The following is a 23,090-nucleotide window of genomic DNA, read 5'->3' as shown; positions in this document are numbered from 1 at the left end:
GGGGATTTATAGCTTCACGTGCTATAAGATTGGACTTCTCAGGAATCTTGTAAATAGGCCTGAACTATTTGCTCGTCTTGCAAGCTCAACCAGCCAAAGGCCGTCACTTTTGCACCTCAAAAAGGCCCCTTTTCTGCCTCAAATTATCCTGGAAAAATTTGGGCAACTGGTTAGGGAAACTGTTTTACTCAGCTACTCTGCAGTGGCAATGCAAATAGTATTTTCCTCTAACTTCAGTCCAAAAAGGCATTGTACTTATCACACAATTGAACACTGTATTTGACTTTCAGTGACAGTGCAGTGTCAAGTATGTAGCCTCTTTGTCCGAGGCTGATCAAATCAAACATGTTCCTCCGGCTGTTCATAATAGGCAGAATATAGAGCATGCTCAACCAGCCCACACTTGCAAATTGCAAAACAAAATACCTGCAGTTAGATGTTATCCGCGATTGGGCAGCATTTTATGAACAATCCTGAGTGTGGTGATAACAACCAATTTAAGATAATCGCACGTGTTATGTGGCTCATGTATGTTTGCTAAAAGCAACATATATTCATTCACATATGCAAAGAACCTGTTCTTTGCAAGCAAAAGGAATATGTTTTAAATTACCCAGAAGCATGGGGAGCCGATAGTTCCTTGCTGCTTTCTTCATGGAAATACCTTCACGAATCAGTGTCAACTTGCCAATCATTCAGTACCCTTTTCTCCTGTGGAATAAATAGTTGTCACTTGAAATTTGAAACGTATTTCTTCAACTCACAGCTAACTCCAACATCCCCCACCATCCCAGAAACACTCACCTCGTTTAGGCACTTTAATGCAGAGGCTCCTGGGACACTATCTGGTGCACACTACACAGTTCACCCGATATAACAGGGGGGAGGTAGGAGCACCCGAGCGGGCGGACAGTCAGAGGGCAGTCTGAACCCAGGCACTAGATGCCGACCGGATGGGCCTCGAGCTTCTGGAACAAACAGCCCCATCCATAGTGGAGATGCAGTTGCAGAACTAGGGACTGCATAAGGGGTTGTCAGTGCACATTCAGCACCTGCAGGTGCAATTGGAAGAGTCCAACCACGTGCAGCAGCAGGAGGTGGTGCCGACAATGCATGCCGCCAAGGCCAGCACCGCAGAGACCAAATCTGCCTGACTGGTGGTCACTGCTTAGCCAGAACTGCATTGACCTGTTTTTCCTACAAAATGCCTGATGCCTTGGCTCCACCCAGAAACAGCATCATTTTACAAGCTGAAATCTAATTCAACTCCATGGAAATCCTTTACTCAAAACAAAATTCCATTACTCCAAGCTTTTTACGATGGTTTCATTGCACCCTTGGCTCCCAATCTTTCAAACTAAGATTTCTTCTAAAACATGACTGCAGCAGTCAAACACATTGCACCAAATAACTATAATGCATTACGTCTGAAATTCCTACATTAATCACACTCATAGTGTCTCTTTACGTGGGCCTAACAATAACAATTTGTATTTAAATGTCACCTTTAATGTAGTCAAACATCGCAAGATGCTTTACAGGTGTGTTATAAAATAACTGTTGACAGCAAGCTACTTAAGGAGATACTCATACCCGTGACCATAAGCATGGTCAAATGAGTTTTAAGCAGTATTTTAAAGAAAGAAAACGAGATGGAAAGGGTTAGAAATGGAATTCCAGAGGTTCAGACTTTGGCTCATGGTGGACTGATTAAAATTGGGGATGCTTGAGAGGCTGAATAAAATTACCGAAATGGGGGGGGGGGGGGGGGGGGGGGGGTTGGGGGGTTAAGGGTACCTGGAGGGATTTGTAAAGGAGGATGAGAATTCCAAAATCAAGGAGTTGCTTCACACACTGATCAGCCATCTGGTCAGGATAATCACATGGGGCGGCACAGTAGTTGCCACTGTTACTTCACAGCTCCAGGGTCCCAGGTTCGATTCCCGGCTTGGGTCACTGTGTGGTGTTTGTACGTTCTCTCTATGTCTGCGTGGTTTTCCTCCGGGTGCTCCGGTTTCCTCTCACAGTCCAAGGATGTGCAGGTTAGGTGGATTGGCCATGATAAAATTGTCAAAAAGTGTCCAAAAAGGTTACGTTGGATTATGGGGATAGGGTGGCGGTGTGGGCTTGAGTGGGGTGCTCTTTCCGGGGTCCAGTGCAGACTCGATGGGCTGAATGGCCTCCTGCACTGCAAGTTGTATGATTCTATGAAAACCCTTTACCCTGTGTAAATGATGCTGATAGAGATAGCTGCTAAAATATGTTGCACACCATATGTTGTGTTTTGTTTTATACCGAATAGCCCTGGCAATGCATCCTAACTTTTCTTCTTTGTCTATCACCTTGTGGTTCTATGCATGAGACTTAAAGGAGTCCAGGATGTTTGACCTTGTCAACAGACTTAAGGGAGTAGGTTTTGACTTTGTCATAGCTGAGGGCAGATCCTGGTGAACAGGTAGCTTTGTATTGACTTCAATGTAACTTAAAAATAAAACAGGCTGTCAAGTTGCTACCGTCTATTTTACACTATTATACAAGTGTTGTAAATATGGTACAGGTATATTTTGTGTTGATCCTAGCCATGTACAGCAATATCTTTCTCCAGTTAAATTCCATTTACCAAACAAGGGTTCAGTCCTGCATCACATTGGGAGATGCATAAAGAAATTAATTTTCACCAACTGCTCACACAGATTTTTGTTCCATCTACAAACCTGCGGAAAGTTCCTTCAACCATTCTGTCCAGTGTATTTATGAAGGTAGTGAAAATCAATCCCCTTAACTCCAATCAATGTGGGCATCTCTGGTCTCCCACCATTGAAACATAGAAAATCGGAGCAAGGAGGAGGCCATTCAGCCCTTCGAGCCTGCTCCACCATTCATTATGATCATGGTTGACCATCCAACTCAATAACCTAATCACGCTTTCCCCCCCATATGCTTTGGTCCCCTTCACCCCAAGTGCTATATCGAACTGCTTCTTGAAAACATGCAATGTTTTGGCCTCAGCTACTTCCTGTGGGAACAAATTCCACAAGCCGACCACTCTCTGGGTGAAGAAATTTCTCATTGCAGTGGATGTTGTCTACATGGACTTCAGTTAAAATCTATGACAAGGTCCATCATGGCAGACTGGTACAGAAGATGGATACAGAACTGGCTCGGTCATAGAAGACAGGGTAGCAGTGGAAGGGTGCTTTTCTGAATGGAGGGTGGTGACTAGTGGTGTTCCGCAGGGATCAGTGCTGGTACCTTTGTTGTTTGTAATATATATAAATGATTTGGAGGAAAATGTAACTGGTTTGATTAGTAAGTTTGCAGACGACACGAAAGTTGGTGGAATTGTGGATAGCGCTAAGGACCGTCAGAGGATACAGCAGGATATAGATCGGTTGGAGACTTGGGTGGAGAGATGGCAGATGGAGTTTAATCCGGACAAATGTGATGTAATGTATTTTGGAAGGTCTAATGCAGATGGGAAATATACATTAAATGGCAGAACCCTTAATAGTATTGATAGGCAGAGGTCTCTGAAAGTGGCAACGCAGGTGGAGAAAGTAATCAAGAAGGCATACGACATGCTTGCCTTCGTTGGCCGGGGCATTGAGTTTAAAAATTGGCAAGTCATGTTGCAGCTTTATAGAACCTTAGTTAGGCCACACTTGGAATATAGTGTTCAATTCTGGTCACCACACTACCAGAAGGATGTGGAGGCTTTGGAGAGGGTACAGAAAAGATTGACCACGATGTTGCCTGGTTTGGAGGGTATTACCTATGAGGAGAGGTTGAATTCTCACTGGAATGACGGAGGTTGAATGGCGACCTGATAGAAGTCTACAAGACTATGAGGGGCATGGACAGAGTGGGTAGTCAGAAGCTTTTTCCCAGGGCGGAAGAGTCAATTACTAGGGGACATAGGTTTAAGGTGCGAGGGCAAGGTTTAAAGGAGATGGACGAGGCAAGTTTCTATACAGAGGGTGGTGGGACCCTGGAACTCGTGCCGGTGGAGGTAGTGGAAGAAGATATAAGTGACTTTCAGGGTCATCTTGACAAATACATGAACAGGATGGGAATATAGGGATATGGGGCCCGGAAACGTGGAGGGTTTTAGTTCAAACAGGCAGCATGGTTGGTGCAGGCTTGGAGGGCCGAAGGGCCTGTTCCTGTGCTGTAATTTTCCTTGTTCTCTTTGTATACATTCCCCTTTTTCTGACATTTGTCTTCACCAATCTTTTTCTCTTCATGTGCCTATAGAAACTTTTCCAGTCAGTTTTTATGTTCCCTGTAAGCTCACTCTTGTACTCTATTTTCCTCTTTTTAATCAATCCTTTCGTCCTTCTTTGCTGAATTTTAAACCCAATCCACAGACCTGTTGGGTGGGATTTACTGGCTGTTCAAGCCGGTGGGAAATTCCGGTCCCACGCCGGCGGATGGATTTCCCGGGGACAAGGGGGTACTGTCAACGGGAAATCTCGCTGACAGCATGGGTAGATCCTGCTGGTGTGTCAACTCCCCCGCTGAAAAACACGCAATGGGGTGGTCAGTGAATCCCACCTGTTGTTTTTCTTGGCCAATTTGTAAGCTTCTTCCTTGGATTGAATACTATCTCTAATTTCCCTTATAAGCCATAGATTGGCCACCTTTCCCATTTTACTTTTATGCCAGACATGAGTAAACAATTGTCATAGTTCGCCCATGTGTTCCTTGAATGTTTGCCATTGCTTATGCACTGTCATCTCTTTAAGTAACGTTTCCCAATCTATCATAGCCAACTTGCGCCTCAAACCATCGTTGTTTCCTTTATTAGTTTCCTTTATTTCCTTTATTAAGATTCAAGATCCTAGTCTCAGAATCAACTACGTCACTCTCCAGCTTTGCAATAATTGATACCAAGTTCTACTTACAGGGATGCAACCAATTCCTAATTCAGTGTAATATCGTGCTACTAATTTCACGAGATTCTATCTTCTAAAGTAACCTGTTATAAGTTAGGATATGGGTGAGATTCCAAATATACATTGCCTACTGGCTACCTTCATTCATCAGCCTATAAAAATGCAACCTATTTTCCAGAATTTATATTAAGCGTCTTTAATAATTCTACTCTACCCAGTTCATCATAGAGGGCATCTCTTTGGACCCTTCTAGCATATACTGTTAAGATCAATATAATGGGCTATAGTTGCTTGAAGATGAATACTGATCTGTCGAAGCAATTTATTTGAACCTTTGGCTGGAGGTATCCAGATGCCAGATGACAAACAGGGATTTTCAGAATCACAGAATAATAAATACAGTGCAGAAAAAGCCCTTTGGTCCATCAAGTCTGCACGACATGTGAAAAACACCTGACCTACCTACCAAATCCCATTTGCCAGACTTGGTCCATAGCCTTGAATATTATGGCGTGCCAAGTGCTCATCCAGGTACTTTTTTAAAGATGTGAGGTAACCCGCCTCTACCACCCTCCCAGGCAGTGCATTCCAGACCATCACCACCCTCTGGGTAAAAAAGATTTTCCTCACATCCCTCCTAAACCTCCTGCCTCTCACTTTGAACTTGTGTTCCCTTGTGATTGACCCTTCAACTAAGGGAAACAGCTGATCACTATCCACCCTGTCCATGATCATAATCTTGTACACCTCGATCAGGTCGCCCCTCAGTCCAACAAAAACAGTCCAAGCTTATCCAAATTCTCTTCATAACTTAAAAGGCAACATCCTGGTGAATCTCACCTGCACCCTCTCCAATCACATCCTTCCTATAATCTGGCAACCAGAACTGTACACAGTGCTCCAGCTCTAGCTTCACCATAGTTCTTCTGCCACTTATTTGCCCATTTGACCATCCTGTCTATTTTAAATTAAAGGAAAAGCTGCTTTAATATGAGTGGAAGAGTCATGATCCATGAAACGTGTCTAATGTAGTGCCAGGATGTTAATAAATTCATCCTCAATAAAATTGTAGAATTTAAGTACCTTCTTTGTAAGTAAACAAATATTCTGAAGGTCATGGAAAAATCACAGTAATTAGTAGCTAACTTTAACCATTTCTCAACTTTTTCATGTGTTTTTCCTGTTGACAGTTTTAGGAGGCTTTGAGCCAATTGATGTACCTTAATTATCCTTTTTTAAAATACATTTAGAGTACCCAATTATTTTTCCAATTAAGGGGTCATTTAGCGTGGCCACTCCACCTAGCCTGCACATCTTTGGGTTGTGGGGGTGGGACCCATGCAGGGAGAATGTGTAAAGTCCACATGGACAGTGACCTGGGGCCGGTATCGAACTCGGTCCTCAGTACCTTGAGGCAGCAGTACTAACCACCGCGCTACTGTGCCACCCCCAGCTTGTTCAATCTTTCCTCATGGACAAAATATTTCTAGTCTTGGAAACACCCTGGTAAATCCCCTCCTGTTGATCGCATCCTGTCAGTAATATGGTGATCAGAACTATAATGTGTGGCAATATGCCTTTAAGGGATATCAGCTAGAAGCAAAATGTGTCATGTGATCCAGTCTTAATCCTAACCCTCCCAAGGGAGGAAGGGAGCAGCTTCTTTCTTTTGAGCGTCCAGGACTCCAACTGCTTCCTGGGCTGTCTGAAAATTATTCCACTCAGACAGGACCCAATAACCAACTGTTATCAGGCAGAATACAGTCTTTTTGCCAATTCATTGGCCACCAGCCAACCAAGTGAACCAAGTCCCACTAATCTCTCGGGTGCTGAAAAGTTAGTTCTGCTGTCCGAAAGCTAGCACAGTGTAACTTGTAACTTTTGAATTCTGCATTCCCCTGCTTTACTTAAAGATGCATGTCCAATAATCATCCATGGATCAAAATGATTACAGCAAAAATAAAGAAAAGGGAAATAAGGGAATCAACAGGAAGGGCCCTTCCAACAGCACCGAGCATCGCGAACCCACATTGGCCACAATGTTTAAAATCTATGCTTCAAGGACAATCACAGGGCATTTAACTGTCTAGTTATAGCAATCGCCATTGTGCAAACAGTGCCATTATAGGAGATTACACTTCTAGGTTGTGATTTAACCACCGCATTGCGCCCGACGCCGATCTGGGCGCGCTGGTTAAATAGCAGGAAAGGCCAAAAGTACGATTCGTGCCAGTTTGCTATCAAACCGGCCCGCTCCCAATGGCGCGTTCCAGATCACGGCCAAATATGGCGAGCATATCATTAATGAGTTGAAGTCGAATGCAATGGCCTCCCAGGAATTAACCGGCTTCCCAGGAATTAACCGGATCCCCAATGAGAAATCACACTGGCGTTGTTTAGTATTCCTTTATAAAAACATGAAGCTGGCACGTTGCTGTGGGAGGAACTCTGCAGGTGCTCACAGGGCGACATGCATCCTGTCAATCACCCCCTGGGCCGGGGCATCCCGTTGATGGTGGCGAACCCTACTGCCCGGGCATCCTGGTGGGCTTCGTCCACATTGCAATGGATGTATTGATCCTCCTGGGCATATACAGCCTCTGTGAGGGCACATATGCACTTCTGCACCAAGGTCTGAGAGATCCCGGCCAGGGTCCCACTCGGCACCTTGAAGGACTCCGTTGTGTAAAAGTTCAGTGCGATTGTCACATTGACGGCCACCGGGAGCGGATGTCCTTCCCATACCCCCGTGGTACCAGGTGTGCCATGATCTGGCAGATATGTCACACTGTCGCCCTGCTTAGCCGGAGTCTTCGATGGCAGTTTCATAGAATCATAGAAGTTACAGTGCAGAAGGAGGCCATTCAGGAAAATAGAGTCTGCGCTGGCCCTTGGAAAGAGCGCCCTGCTTAAGCTGACACCTCACACCTCCACCCAATCCCCATAACCCAGTAACTCCATCTAACCTTTTTAGGACACTACGGGCAATTTAGCATGGCCAATCCACCTAACCCACCCATCTTTGACTGTGGGAGGAAACCGGAGCACCCGGAGGAAACCCACGCACACACGGGGAGAACGTGCAAATTCCGCACAGACAATGACCCATGCCGAGAATTGAACCTGGGACACTGGAGCTGTGAAACAATAGTGCTAACCACTGCGCTACCGTGCACTGTGGGCTCCGCACCCCTAGCCCCATTGGTGGCTGGCACCGTGGGGGCCTCTGGCCCAGGCGCCTGTCCCATATGCCGGGGTACCCTCAACTAGCACAATCCTTGCCAGCGGTAAGCTCCGCAGTCCCTGCCCAGCGCCCTCGTAGTGGCTACAGTGGGCATCACCCTTGGGTGGGCCACCTGATGCCCCACCGGCAGGTGGAGGTGGGTTAGATGGTGGGGTGGGGGTGTGGGGACACCAATATGGCCGGTGTCACTTTGCAGAACCAGGGGCCAAGGTGGGTGGTCAGTGTTGTGCGTCGCTACCTTGCAGGCTGTGGTAATGGCGGTCCGTGCCTGGACATCACCCCAGTCCCATGGACACTCTGGCACTCGGCCTGTTCCCCAGTCATCCCACCCTCGCCCGACCTAGCAGGGCCTCCCTCCACCTCAGCCAGCCTAGCCAGTGTCTGCTCCGGCAGCCCATGGCCGTGCCTCTCTGTGTCCTACCTCCTCTCTCTTCCTCATCAGCCGTGATGCTGGTTTCACGATTTTTAAAAGCGTAAGTCGGGAACTCAACCCATCGGAGGCGGAGAATCGCGGAGGCCCTGGAGAATACCGGGTGTGGCCCGCTAATGTCATGCAAACGGTGTTTACTGTATGTGCGTTCCAGACAGCATTGACGCGACTGTCAGAATTGCAATTTGGTGTCGAATCGGCGCCCACCGCGATTTTGGAATCGGAACCTATTCTCCGCCCAATCGCATTTTGCGATTTTGGCGTCGGCCAACGGGGAATCCCGCTCCAGGTGTTTGTTTTCTTTTGGTGAAATTGTGCTGATATCACTTTGTATTAGTACCAATATGGAATGGTGATGTTTCCTTGTTTGATGATCAGTGTGGTATGTGGAATGTTACGTAGTTGATTTTGAAATCTTTGTTCCTGTTGATAATAGCATATTCTCAAATGGTCTCTCATTCGTCCACATGCCATGTCTCAGACGATGATTATTGCATCACATTTCAATCAAACTTTGAAGCCTGAACAGTTTGCCTCATCTCTCGAGGCAAGAAGCCCCATAGAGGCAGCAGCCACCAATGAAACACTCAACGGCTGGACTTCACCACTTGGAATATCCTTGTGACCAAAGGGTAAGTGTGTGGATCAGGGGAGGGCCCCTGAGGGTAGTCTCCCTAATGTTCCCTGCAGGGGTATGGGGACTGGGGTCTATGGGCTTCTGCTGTGGCTGGGGTAAGTGCGCAGAGTGGAGTTTTCCAGCACAACTGATTTGGTGGATGGCACTCCGAGAAGGCAGGGAACGTCAGGAAGGGGACAGCTTGGGAGGATGTGAGGGTCCCGGGGTGGAAGCCCTAACTGATTGTGGGTCTCTCTCCTTCTCCAATTCCTCACAGATATAACAATTTGGTTGGTGTTGTCGGTCCCACAGAGGCTGCCCTCACGGTGCTGGTGGCAGCCAAGGCGGGCAGACGCCGGAGAAATCAGCAGCGTCAATGCAGGCTGGAGGCAGCACCCCATGTGCAGGGGGCCACCGCTCACCCTGTAGATCCGCCCGCTCTTCAGGCTGAGGAACTCGGGGGGACGCCAGCGATGGCCCACGGTGTACAGGCATCATCAGTCTTTCTCAGCGATCACGGACAGCATGCGAAGCAGGAGATTCTGTCTCAACAAAGAGACAGTGCAGCACCTGTGCCACGTCCTCGTGGACTTGGCACTTTGTGGAGGAAGAGGACACCCACTCCCAGTGACCATGAAGGTCACAGCAGCCCTGAACTTCTGTGCAACCAGTTCATTCCAGGGCTCGAGTGGGGACTTGTGCAGCAGTTCCCAAGCTACAGCCCACAAGTGCATCCATGAGGTCACGGAGGCCTGGGCATCAGCCGTATCAACTTTGAGTTCAATCAGGCAGGGAGATCCGACCCCGTGGGGTACCCTACGGTGGCCTGGCCCGCAATCGGGCCCACCGATCTGCGGGTGGGCCTGTGCCATGGGCGCACTCTATTCCTTCCGCGCCGGCCTCTGTCAGGCTCCACCATGGCCGGCGCAGAGAAGAAGCCCCCTGCGCATGCACAGGAATCACGCCGGCCAGTCTGCGCATGCGTGGAACCATGCCAGCAGTCCTATGCATGCGCCAAATCGCACTGTGCGATAGAACTGATAATTACCACGTCCCTGTGCATCCTATTATTTAGATAATTTATTATCCACTTTGCTTTTACAAGTTTCTGTGAAACTTCGTATTAAAAGCCTTTTGAAAGTCAATATGTATAGTTCTCTACAGTACTAGAATGCTCTTACCCTGTTGGACCCTTAATGGATTCCAACAAATTTGTGAGGCATATCCTGCATGTCATAAAGTTTATGCTGGCTGGGACTTATTGCCTTTCCCCCTTGTTAAATGTATTTAAAGTGCTTCCTTTATAATAGACTTCAGTGTTTCTATTATTAATGTTAAGCTAATAGGCCCATAACTCACAAGTTCACACTTCTGACCTTGTTTAAAACTTGAAACAACAGTTGCTAAGTTAAAATATTTTGTTATTACCCTTGTATTTAATGGACTGTGTGAAAATAAATTCAACTTTCATTCTCTTTCGATTGTTGGGTGCCCACCGTCTTACATAAGAACTAGGAGCAGGAGTAGGCCATCTGGCCCCTCGAGCCTGCTCCGCCATTCAATGAGATCATGGCTGATCTTTTGTGGACTCAGCTCCACTTTCCGGCCCGAACACCATAACCCTTAATCCCTTTATTCTTCAAAAAACTATCTACCTTTATCTTAAAAACATTTAATGTAGGAGCCTCTACTGCTTCACTGGGCAAGGAATTCCATAGATTCACTACCCTTTGGGTGAAGAAGTTCCTCCTAAACTCAGTCCTAAATCTACTTCCCCTTATTTTGAGGCTATGCCCCCTAGTTCTGCTTTCACCCACCAGCTCTGGGATTAACCTCGTGAATCTCCTCTGCACAGCCTCCAACGCCAGTACGTCCTTATTCAAGTAAGGAGGCCAAAACTGAACACAATACTCCAGGTCTTCTGTTGGTTTACTGATCAATATGCAAACCACGACATATTTTTCTTTCATGTCATCTATAATTTGGATATTCCACTTCCACTGCGAAAACATCGCCCTTAATTTTGCACATGTTGTATCGCACATGGAGGCCTCTTAACCAGCTGCAATTTCTGCTTCTGGCCGTTAACGTAAGATGAACCTGGCTTGCCTCTGGCTGACCAATTAAGGGCTGGTCATTGTGAGACACAACCTGGCATTGGAGAAAGGCTGCCATCTGGGGCTGGAGGATGATGTGCACTGGGTCCCATAGGGACCCAGCGGGGGATTTAAATGTGACCGGGGAAGCCCCCCAAATGTTGCCAGGGATTCTTGAGGAGTCTCGGGGAGTTCTCCAGGAGACAATATAAACATTGTGGCCACAGCACCTGCTTGACAGGCCAGACAAGAGGGCAATGCCGGTGGGCATCCTGCTTTCTGCTTCCCGGACAAAAGCCTGCGCACTCTGATAGAGGCAATGAGTGCCTGACGATACATTCTAATGCCATGGAATGGCAAGAGGAGGCCGCTACACCAGACAAAGGAGGCCTGGTCAGAAGTGGCAGCACAGGTCATTGGGCACGATGTGGTGTACTGCACCTGGACCACAAAAGGTTTAATGATTGTCTGTGCTAAGCAAGGGTGAGTACTGAGTTGGCATGGCACTGTGTGGAGAACGTTAGAAGGGTGGCCATTCTTCATGGTGCTCAGCGGTGTAAGATTCAGAGTAACAGAGAAGGCACATATACCTGTACTTGCCAAGCCCCTTGAAGGTAGGCCAGTGGGCAGACACAAGACTTTGATTTGATTTGATTTACTATTGTCACATGTGTTAGTATACAGTAAAAAGTATTGTTTCTTGCATGCTAGACAGATATCGCATACCGTACATAGGGAAGGAAGGAGAGACTACAGAATGTAATGTTACAGTCATAACTAGATGGTGGTGAGTGCAAGCAATGGGGGGTCCTCTCATCTCAAATATGAATTTCTAAGCAAGAATCCTCAGTGATCCAGCAATGGCGAAAACACCATGATGCTGCTGTCTATACGCACCGAGCATGCACATTCAATATGTGATCATTGAAAACACTGATCTGTTGCCCTCCCTTCTCAGATACGCCAGCCTCCAGAGGCACCCAGAAGCCTGAGGAGCCTACAGTGACTGACACAGATTGACCCGTGTCACACCATCTCTCACTATCATGCACCGACTCAGATACAAGCATGTCGGTGGGCTTTAGTCCTTCGGCTCAGATGGTTCTGCATTATGGCGAGGGCATGGCACACTCGCGCAAAGAGCTGGGGGGAGGCTGAGAATCAGGACACCAGGTGTCAGAGGTCTGCTGAGACCAGTATGAAGATGACTCCGCGGCAGATGATGAGCCTCTGGATACATCCAAAAGGAGGCAGATGCTGAATGTCCAGCAGGATGTGCGAGGAGATCTGGCAGAGATCCCTGAGAGTCTGCATGCCATGTACTCTGTCATGGAGGAGTCCATGACAAGTTTGAGCACTGCGTTAACCCTCACGACTGAGGGCACAGCCTTCTCGATTGAGAGAGTGGTGATTCTCATGAAAAACAGCACCAGGAAAAGCCCTCACACACCAGCAATGATCTCACATGAGAGATGGATGAGGCACCTAGTCCATGTGCTTGCCTGGGAATTAGAGAGCTGGTTGAACTGCCCCATGCTGAGTTTGAAGGAAGGTGAGAAAAAAACAGATCGTGACTTTACAGGAAAACAGCAAGTTCATTGCTTGGTAAGAAACTACTATGAGGGACTATCTTTAAATTTACTGTAAATTAGATAGACATATTATTTTGGAAGAAACAGCTATACTTGAATTTAACTGAAAAACACTGGGAAAAGGGGAAAGCCAGGGCCAGTATGACAAGTAGTCCAAAGTAGAATAAAGTTTACGTAAGGGAAGTAGGCAGCTTGTTTGGGTGGATGATGTGGCCTGTAATATGTGGGAAGTCATGAATGTTAGGGGTGACCAAGATTGGGGCTTTTGAAAGTGCGGTTCTTACCTGTGGGTGGGTCGTGAGCAGGTGTTGGAAGGGTCACGGAGCGATCGGTTGCGCTGTTCCCGCAGTGGTCCCAATCGCAGGTGAAGCACTCAACGGCCACTACCGGCTTTTAAATTGAGAACAGTGGCTACTGCACCTTTTAGGTGAACAGAAATAAGGCTGTGTGCAGTCTTCCAGCCAGAAATGGCAGCAGAGAGCAGGTCACGCGCCCTACACATGCACTTGCCGTTAAGTGCCCTCTATTTGCGTGCTACTGGTGCCAAATTAGGGAGGTTAACTGCTTTCTTACTTTAGCTGCTAGCAAGCAAGGCAAGAGGACTGTGAAGATGGATCACTTCCTTACAAGTAAGAGACAGCCAGAGACACAAATAGGCAGTGTACCTACTGGCCAGGATCTCACAACAGAATCTGCTGGAGAGAGCTGCTCAGGAGAGTCCAGGACCGCTCAGAGCAGTGGTAGTGTTTTGAGGAGTACAGTTTGGAAAGGCCCTCCAGGGCCTTTGGTTAACAGCCTAAAAAGAAGAAACTTAACTCAGGAACAAAGCGGGCAGCACGGTGGTGTAGTGGTTAGCATTGCTGCCACATGGGCAGCACGGTGGCACATTGGGTTAGCCCTGCAGCCTCACGGCGCCGAGGTGCCAGGTTCGATCCCAGCTCTGGATCGCTGTCCGTGTGGAGTTTGCGCCTTCTCCCCGTGTTTGTGTGGGTTTCGCCCCAAAAACCCAAAGATGTATAGGGTAGGTGGATTGGCCATGTTAATTTGCCCTTAATTGGAAAAAATGAATTGGTTACTCTAAATTTATAAAAAATGAAAAAAAAATAGGTGAATAACCAAGTGTTTCTGTGGCCACAGATGTGAATCTCGGATGGTATATTGCCTCCCTGGTGTCGGGTTCAAGGAAGTTGCTCAGTGGCTGCAGGACATTCTTCTGAGGGATGGTAAACTGCCAGCGGGCATTGTCCACATTAGTACCAATGACCTGCATAGGAAGGGGAATGTGGTCCTGCAATCAGAATGTGGGGATCTATGTAGAAAATTAGCAAGCAGAACCTCAAATGTAGTAATCACCAGATTGCTCCCAGTGCCATGTGCAAGTTCAGAAAGAGGAGGATAGGGCAGGAAAGATGGTGCAGGAGGAAGGGTTTTAACTGGGACACTGGGAATGGCTCTGGGGAAGATAGTATCTGTGCTGGCTGGAATTGAGTTCCTTGCGGGTCTTTTTTCTAGTGCTGTTGGGAGGGCTTTAAACTAGCACAAAATAGTGGGAGAGACTGATAGCATTAACATCGAAAATAGTAAGTTAATAGATGAAGTAGGAGTAAAGGAGAAATAATGAAGTCTAAATCAGGGTTACTGTGCATGCATGTGAATGCATGGAGTATAGTGAATAAGATAGGGAGTTACAGGCACAGATTGAATTGGAAATATAATGTTGGGGCAATAACAGAGACCTGACTCAATGAAGGTTAGGACTGGGTGCCAAATATTCTTGGGTATAAGGTGTTCAGAAAAGATTTGAAAGGAAGTGTAGGATGGGAGATGAGGGAGAGGTTGATGATGGTGGTTATTGGTTAAGGAGAGCATTGCAGTGGTGGAGAATTATGTCCCAGAAGGTTCAAGGACAGAATCTAATTCTAATCCAGTCACAATATGTTCACTCCTCAATGTTCTAAACATTTGACCTTTTTGCTGTCCAATTGAAAGTACTCTGACTTTATTATTTAGACATATTTCAACATATTGAGCAGAACTTTCTCTCTGTTATTTTGTCTGAAGTTAAGCAGGATCATGGCAGCTGAAGAGACAGAATTTGGGGTTAAGACATCCTGCTGTATTCCTACTTGAGTGAGAATTCCTGCCTCTTTGCGCCCACCTAGAGAAACTCTGGCCACCCCTTCTCCGTCAACCATATGCTAATACCAGCTAGTTAAAGTGCCTTAGATAGAAAGGTCGATCCATCAAGTAACAATTGATGGATCTTTTAAATAGTTCTCCTGAATTGTCAGATTGCTTGTTCAAACCCAGTTCTGGGCAAGTACAAATTTGATCCAATTAAATATTAGGAAGACTGAAGCCACTGTCTTCATTCCCCAACTCGAACTCCATTCCTCACCTTCAGCCTGAGGCTGAGCTAGACCGCTCAAAGCCTTGGTGTCATATTTGACCCAAGATGAGCTTCTGGCCACATGTCCACTCATTGTTACGATCCCAGCTGATGTTACTGTTATGTTATATTACTATTCCTGGTAGCATGTTATATTACTGGGTCTAGTAATATGTATCGTTACTAGTTGCTGTTGATGCAGGTGGTCTGATGGTGTGATCCTGAAGAAATCACGAGTCTTCAACTTAAAGCAAACTAATTTATTAAGTAACAATCAATTATATTTGTGTTTGACACCCTACAGAACTATTTCCAGAAATCAAGTAATTAAATATGATTGAATTAACTGATTCACAACTATAAATACTAACTATACTGAGAGCTAGCTATTATACACAACTGCTTACTAAACACTCCTGGGTTGAAAGAGACCAAGATCCTCTGGGTGCCGATACTTATAGATGGATCTAGTAGTGCCCTCTAGTGGTAGTGTTACAGCTAGATGTTATAATTAACCCTTTCGTTATATACATGTACACATATCATTTGCAGTTACTACTGCACAGTTCTACCCCACAATGGAACCCTGGCTCAATAGACTGTAACCTTTATTTTTGTTGAGAAATGGGGATGAACAGAGTCATAGGACTGCCAATTAACTTTTAACAAAATAAAAGAACATTTATTAAACATAAAAAGATTGACAATATTCCTTCACCTCATCTATAGGTGCACAGATTTTTAAGGGTAACACAAGTTACAGAATATATGTTCCACTATGTTGTTCTTAGTAAGTACAGTCACTGTAAACCAACAGGCTAACTGTGGTCAGACACACCCTTCTCCAAAACCAAGTGGCAGACTTCACCCAATACAACTTCTGTGGATTTCCTATCGAATCTCCCAGGTGCTCATCACACTGTGAGCCAACTGGTCTGACTGAAACTCTAACTTCTACATGAGTGTTTCCAAACTGTACTCCTCAAAACCCGTCCTTGGAATTGTCTCCCAACAATGCTTTCTCTCAGATGCCTTCATCAAGGATCCACTTCCAGGATTTCATAGAATCGTTGAATTTACAGTGCAGAAGGAGGCCATTCAACTCATCGACTCTGCACCAGCTCTTGGAAAGAGCACCCTACCTAAGTCCACACCTCCACCCTATCCCCATAACCCAGAAATCCCATTTAACCTAAGTGCAATTTAGCTTGACCAATCCACCTAACCTGCATGTCTTTGGACTGTGGAAGGAAACCGGAGCACCCGGAGAAACCCACGCAGACACGGGGAGAACGTGTGACTCCACACAGACAGTGACCCAGCGGGGAATCGAACCTGGGATCCTGGCACTGTGAAGTCATAGTGCTAACCACTATGTTACCATGCTGCCCTTTCAATCTCTCCCAAACAACGTTTTCTCTGCCTTGGATTGCCACATACATTCAAGCTTCCACATAACCTCTCAGGTACCTTGGCATGCCAATAGAACACTACTTCTTCACCGGCTGTATTTCGGTATCACCAACCTTAGGATTACTTTAGATATCCTGCTTCTCACTAGCCGACTTCACCAGGTCTGCAACTTTAAGCTCTGTCTTTAACTGCAAACTTTTCTCTGCTCCTTTCGTTAATTTCAGTCAATAGCACTTGTTCAGATTCCAGGTCTATGTCGTTTTGACTTCATGTCTTCCTGGGATTTCTCTTTTATTCCCTGGTTTCTAGAACCATTTGTCCTTTTGCTTCTGGGACCTGCATTTTGCCCCTTTCTCCATTGTCCTGCCTCTCTACTGGCAGTTTCTGCGAGAGATACTTTCTTCTCAGGTACCTGATTCCAAACTCAAACTACAGGTGCTTACTTTTCAGTGTGGCATACCTAGTTGCTAAGCAGCAGCTTAGTCGTTCTTTAAACTGTTTGTTTTTATGTCGTAGACCCTTTAATCACAATGCAGGCACAGTTTGAAATGAAACTAAAACCCACAGACATGCATTAGGTGAGCTAATTGAAGTTGTAATCCTTTCTTTTGCAGAAATACAAAATTAAACAAAGCAAGATTTTGTTTCTAATACCTGCAAGTACAAATACAGATTGCTTAAAGCTTAACTCTTATCCTTGCTTTTGTTATCTCTAGACTTTATCATTTCACAGCACTCCTGCCTGGCCTCCAATGATCTACCCTTATAAATTTGGAATCATCCAAAACACTGAGACCAAGCATTAACTCCGAACAAAAGTCTCTTTGCCCCATTACTCTTTGAGCTAATTTAGCTGCCTTGGCATCAGCTGGTTGAGGAACACCACAATTTTGAAATTCTCATGCTTGTATTCAAATCCCTCCAGGGCCCTGCCCCTCCCTATCCCTGGCATGTCCTCCAGCCCTACAACTCTGTGAGATATCTGTGGACCTCTAATTCTGCCCTCCTGAGCATCCCTGACTTTAATTGTTCCACCACTAGTGGTCAGTGGCTCTGAAATACCCTCTACACCTCACCTCCCCCCCCCCCCCGTCTTATTTTTACCTCCTTGCGTGGGTTTCCTCCGGGTGCTCCGGTTTCCTCCCACAGTCCAAAGATGTGCGGGTTAGGTGGATTGGCCATGAAAAATTGCCCGTAGTGTCCTAAAAAGTAAGGTTAAGGGGGGATGTTGGGTTACGGGTATAGGATGGATACGTGGGTTTGAGTAGGGTGATCATGGCTCGGCACAACATCGAGGGCCGAAGGGCCTGTTCTGTGCTGTACTGTTCTATGTTCTATGTTCTAACTCTCCTTAAATCCTACTGCTTTGAACAAATTATGATCATCTGATGAACATCTTATTATGTGCCTTGGTATCATAGAATCACAGAATCTCTACAGTGCAGAAAGAGGCCATTCGGCCCATCAAGTCTGCACCAACTCTCTGAAAGAGCACCCTGCCAAGGCTCACCTGCCCTACCGCGTAACCCCACCTAACGTTTCGGACACTAAGGGGCAATTTAGCGTGGCCAATCCGCCAACCTGTACATCTTTGGACTGTGGGAGGAAATCAGAGCACCCGGAGGGAACCCACGCACGCACAGGGAGAAAGTGCAAACTCCACACAGACAGTGACCCAAGGTCGGAATTGAACCAGTGTCCCTGGCGCTGGGAGGCAGCAGGGCTAACCACCTAAGGTTTGTTTTCTAAAGTTCTGATGGGACATTTTACACATTAAAGCCATTATTTAAAAACAAGTTGTTGGTTTTGTTGCCAAGGGCTCGCTGCCTATTAACAGAATGGGTTGCTGAGTTTGATTCTTGTGTGGCAAGTCAAATACTAGGGCAGACATTTTCACTATCATCCTACAGCAAGTGAAGGACACATATTTAATATTTAAATATATTGGTTACCATTTCAAATCTTTTATGTGTACGCCCTTGATTTATAGAAAAGAACAGAGGAGCAGGAACATGATTAGACCATTCAGCCCTTCGACCTTCTCTGCTAGGACTGATCTGTATCTCAAATCCATTTTACTTGCTTTAGCTCTATTTCTTTAATGCTGTGAGGGACGAAGACCTCACACTATATTTTTACAGGCTATTTATCTAGATATCCTCATGACTATTCCTAAAATTAAAACAACTGAGCTAAAACCCTTAAAATGTCTGAATCTTTGTCTGTCTGCAAACCCCGAATGAAAGGAGATGCTTGGCAGTATCAGGGAAACCCCTGTACATTGTTATCTCAGGGAGCCAATAGTGGGCTGCACAGGCCAAATTCAAAGAGAGCTGTACAAAGGCCATCTGCATTTAATAACTTAGGCTCGTCAACAGGAGTCTGTTCACCTGCATAGACAACGTGAACCGCAACCTTCCTTTCAATCCTTAATATTTGAGACATTTAACAATTTTGAGGTTCCAGATGAGGAATGTACATCCTTTGTCAAAGACAATGTGGAGAGGTGGGAGTCATGTGACATAGACCTCTGGCCTGTGGAGCCAGTAATATTGCCTTGCTGAATTGCACAGTTCAGTCTTCTGTTTAATGTCTGACTGCCAACCTCACAGAAATAGAGCTCTGGCCCAGGTTGGACAGCTGGTCCTATCTGCACTGCTTGTGCTGGAAATTCTGTACCATTACTCAACGCACTGATTCATTTTTGAATATCTATTTCATCATGTGACGTCAACACCACTAGTAAAGTAAATTCTACAGCATTGGTTTTCTACCCACAGACCCCCAAGGAGGGATTGCTAATTTAATTTGATTCTGGTTTCTGGAACCCATGTGAACCAATATTTATTTTCTATGTGTGGGGGGGAGGTAATCAGGAGGGGATTAAGGGGCAGCACGGTGGCACAGTGGTTAGCATTGCTGCCTCACGGAGCCGAGGTCCCAGGTTCGAATCCCGGCCCTGGGTCACTGTCCGTGTGGAGTTTGCACATTCTCCCGTGTTTGTGTGGGTTTCACCCCCACAACCCAAAGGTGTGAAGAGTAGGTGGATTGGCCATTTTAAATTGCCCCTTAATTGGAAAAAATGAATTGGGTACGCTAAATTTATTTTTAAAAAGGCAGGGGATTGAGGATGGGCTGTTAGTGGTTCACAGTTGTTTCAAAGGGGGCGATTCTCCAGAAAGATTTCTAAGTGTGGTAGCGAGCGGGAACTGCTGCGAGCTACCCAATACTTGGCCCAGCAAGACCGGCAACGCAATTCAACGTGAATCGGTCCACTTAATGAGGCCCCATGTGATTCCCACCGCAAATGAAGGCTCGCCAGCTGATTTGTCAGAACGGCTTGCCAGCCCCCCTGCTAACAAGGACGAGCAGCACTTAAACGGCACTTGCACAGTCAAACCCACTCAACTTGCATCCATGACGCAGTGACGCCCGGCCCCAAGGTTTGGAGACACAAACATGGGGAGGCTCCGAGATGTGGTCAAGGCCAGGAAGGATGTCCTGTGTCCCTGAGGGTCCCAGAAGCTGAGCCATCAGCCACACGGCCAGAGGCCTCAGTGGTCGGTGGGGCTGGTGGGCAGGGTTGCCCCCAGAATGGGTACACATGATCCAGGGGTTGGCATGGTGGATCCCGAGCACCCCCCCCCCCCAATGACAGCCCGCCCAGCCGAGGGTGCGCACCCCACCCTCCGCCAAGTACTGGGGCGGCAAGCCGAGCGTCCCCGGGCTCTTTGCCTGTGAGCAAAGATGGCTACTCACCTCTTGTTCTCCCCACGGAAGCCCTTCCACCAGGTTCACGTTTTTCAAAAGGAGGACTAATTGGCACCAGCGTGAGCACCTTTTTAAAAAATAAAATAAAAATGTTTTATTAAGGTATTAAAGTATTTGAAAACTTTTATAAAAATAATATAGACAATGACATCAACATGATATAATAAACATTTCCCCCCCATCTCAACCTTCACACCCCCCAACCACACAACAACAATTCGACCCTCCTCCCCCTTGTAATATTACATCTGCTGACATTTTAATTTTCCCCAAGAAAGAAGTGGACGAACGGCTGCCACCTCCGGGTGAACCCGACCATTGATCCTCTTAAGGCGAATTGTATTTTCTCGAGACTGAGAAACCCAGCCATGTCACTAACCCAGGTCTCTACACTCGGGGACTTGGAGTCCCTCCACATTAACAAGATCCGTCTCCGGGTTACCAGGGAGGCAAAGGCCAGGACGTCGGCCCTGAACTCAAGGAGCTTCCGACACTCCAAAGATCGCTACCTCAGGACTCAGCACCACCCGTGCTTTTAGCACCATGGACACTGCCTTAGCAAAACCCTGGCAAAACCCTCTCAGCTTCGGGCATGCCCAAAACATATGGACATGATTTGCTGGGCTTCCCGCGCAAATCGCACACCTATCTTCTACCCCGAAAAACCTCCTAGCTGCTGTCATGTGTGCCTGGTGGGCTACCTTAAATTGTATCAGTGCTCAGCAAAGGTTTATACCAACAAAAAGGAAGGACGGAAGAAAGAGGGAAAATCGACCGTGGATATCTAAGTAAATAAGGGAGAGTATCAAATTGAAGGAAAAAGCATATAAAGTGGCAAAGATTGCTGGGAGATTAGAGGACTGGGAAATCTTTAGGGGGCAACAGAAAGCTACTAAAAAAGCTATAAAGAAGAGTAAGATAGAGTATGAGAGTAAACTTGCTCAGAATATAAAAACAGACAGTAAATGTTTTTACAAATATATAAGACAAAAAAGAGTGGCTAAGGTAAATATTGGTCCTTTAGAGGATGAGAAGGGAGTTTTAATAATGGGAAATGAGGAAATGGCTGAGGAACTGAACAGGTTTTTTGGGTTGGTCTTCACAGTGGAAGACACAAATAACATGCCAGCGACTGATAGAAATGAGGCTATGACAGGTGAGGACCTTGGGAGGATTGTTATCACTTAGGAGGGAGTGATGGGCAAGCTAATGGGGCTAAAGGTAGACAAGTCTCCTGGCCCTGATGGAATCCATCCCAGAGTGCTAAAAGAGATGGCTAGGGAAATTGCAGATGCACTAGTGATAATTTACCGAAATTCACTAGACTCTGGGGTGGTCCCGGTGGATTGGAAATTAGCAAACGTGACGCCACTGTTTAAAAAAGGAGGTAGGCAGAAAGCAGGAAATTATAGGCCAGTGAGCTTAACTTCGGTAGTAGGGAAGATGCTGGAATCTATCATCAAGGAAGAAATTGCGAGGCATCTGGATAGAAATTGTCCCATTGGGCAGACGCAGCATGGGTTCGTAAAGGGCAGGTCATGCCTAACTAATTTAGTGGAATTTTTTGAGGACATTAACAGTGCAGTAGATAACGGGGAGCCGATGGATGTGGTATATCTGGATTTCCAGAAAGCCTTTGACAAGGTGCCACACAAAAGGTTGCTGCATAAGATAAAGATGCATGGCATTAAGGGTAAAGTAGTAGCATGGATAGAGGATTGGTTAATGAATAGAAAGCAAAGAGTTGGGATAAATGGGTGTTTCTCTGGTTGGCAATCAGTAGCTAGTGGTGTCCCTCAGGGATCCGTGTTGGGCCCACAATTGTTCACAATTTACATAGATGATTTGGAGTTGGGGACCAAGGGCAATGTGTCCAAGTTTGCAGATGACACTAAGATGAGTGGTAAAGCGAAAAGTGCAGAGGATACTGGAAGTCTGCAGAGGGATTTGGATAGGTTAAGTGAATGGGCTAGGGTCTGGCAGATGGAATACAATGTTGACAAATGTGAGGTTATCCATTTTGGTAGGAATAACAGCAAACGGGATTATTATTTAAACAATAAAATATTAAAGCATGCCGCTGTTCAGAGAGACTTGGGTGTGCTAGTGCATGAGTCACAGAAGGTTGGTTTACAAGTGCAACAGGTGATTAAGAAGGCAAATGGAATTTTGTCCTTCATTGCTAGAGGGATGGAGTTTAAGACTAGGGAGGTTATGTTGCAATTGTATAAGGTGTTAGTGCGGCCACACCTGGAGTATTGTGTTCAGTTTTGGTCTCCTTACTTGAGAAAGGACGTACTGGCGCTGGAGGGTGTGCAGAGGAGATTCACTGGGTTAATCCCATAGCTGAAGGGGTTGGATTATGAGGAGAGGTTGAGTAGACTGGGACTGTACTCGTTGGAATTTAGAAGGATGAGGGGGGATCTTATAGAAACATTTAAAATTATGAAGGGAATAGATAGGATAGATGCGGGCAGGTTGTTTCCACTGGCGGGTGACAGCAGAACTAGGGTACATAGCCTCAAAATAAGGGGAAGTAGATTTAGGACTGAGTTTAGGAGGAACTTCTTCACCCAAAGGGTTGTGAATCTATGGAATTCCTTGCCCAGTGAAGCAGTTGAGGCTCCTTCATTACATGTTTTTA

At 46.2% G+C, this 23,090-nt stretch overlaps 1 protein-coding gene across 1 annotated transcript in view; it reads left to right on the top strand.

Moving 5' to 3' along the window:
• The first annotated feature begins 8,696 nt into the window (after positions 1-8,696).
• Positions 8,697-23,090, top strand: part of LOC119962713 (aquaporin-3-like) — a 44,299-nt gene continuing 29,905 nt past the window's right edge. The window contains exon 1 of the mRNA XM_038790685.1: positions 8,697-9,201. Coding sequence (XP_038646613.1) covers positions 9,148-9,201 — 54 coding nt within the window. The 5' untranslated portion in view covers positions 8,697-9,147. The remainder of the gene's footprint in view (positions 9,202-23,090) is intronic.

This window comes from Scyliorhinus canicula, chromosome 3 (genome assembly GCF_902713615.1).
Source record: "Scyliorhinus canicula chromosome 3, sScyCan1.1, whole genome shotgun sequence".
Taxonomy (NCBI): Eukaryota; Metazoa; Chordata; class Chondrichthyes; order Carcharhiniformes; family Scyliorhinidae; genus Scyliorhinus; species Scyliorhinus canicula.
This window is presented reverse-complemented; position numbering and strand designations above follow the sequence as displayed.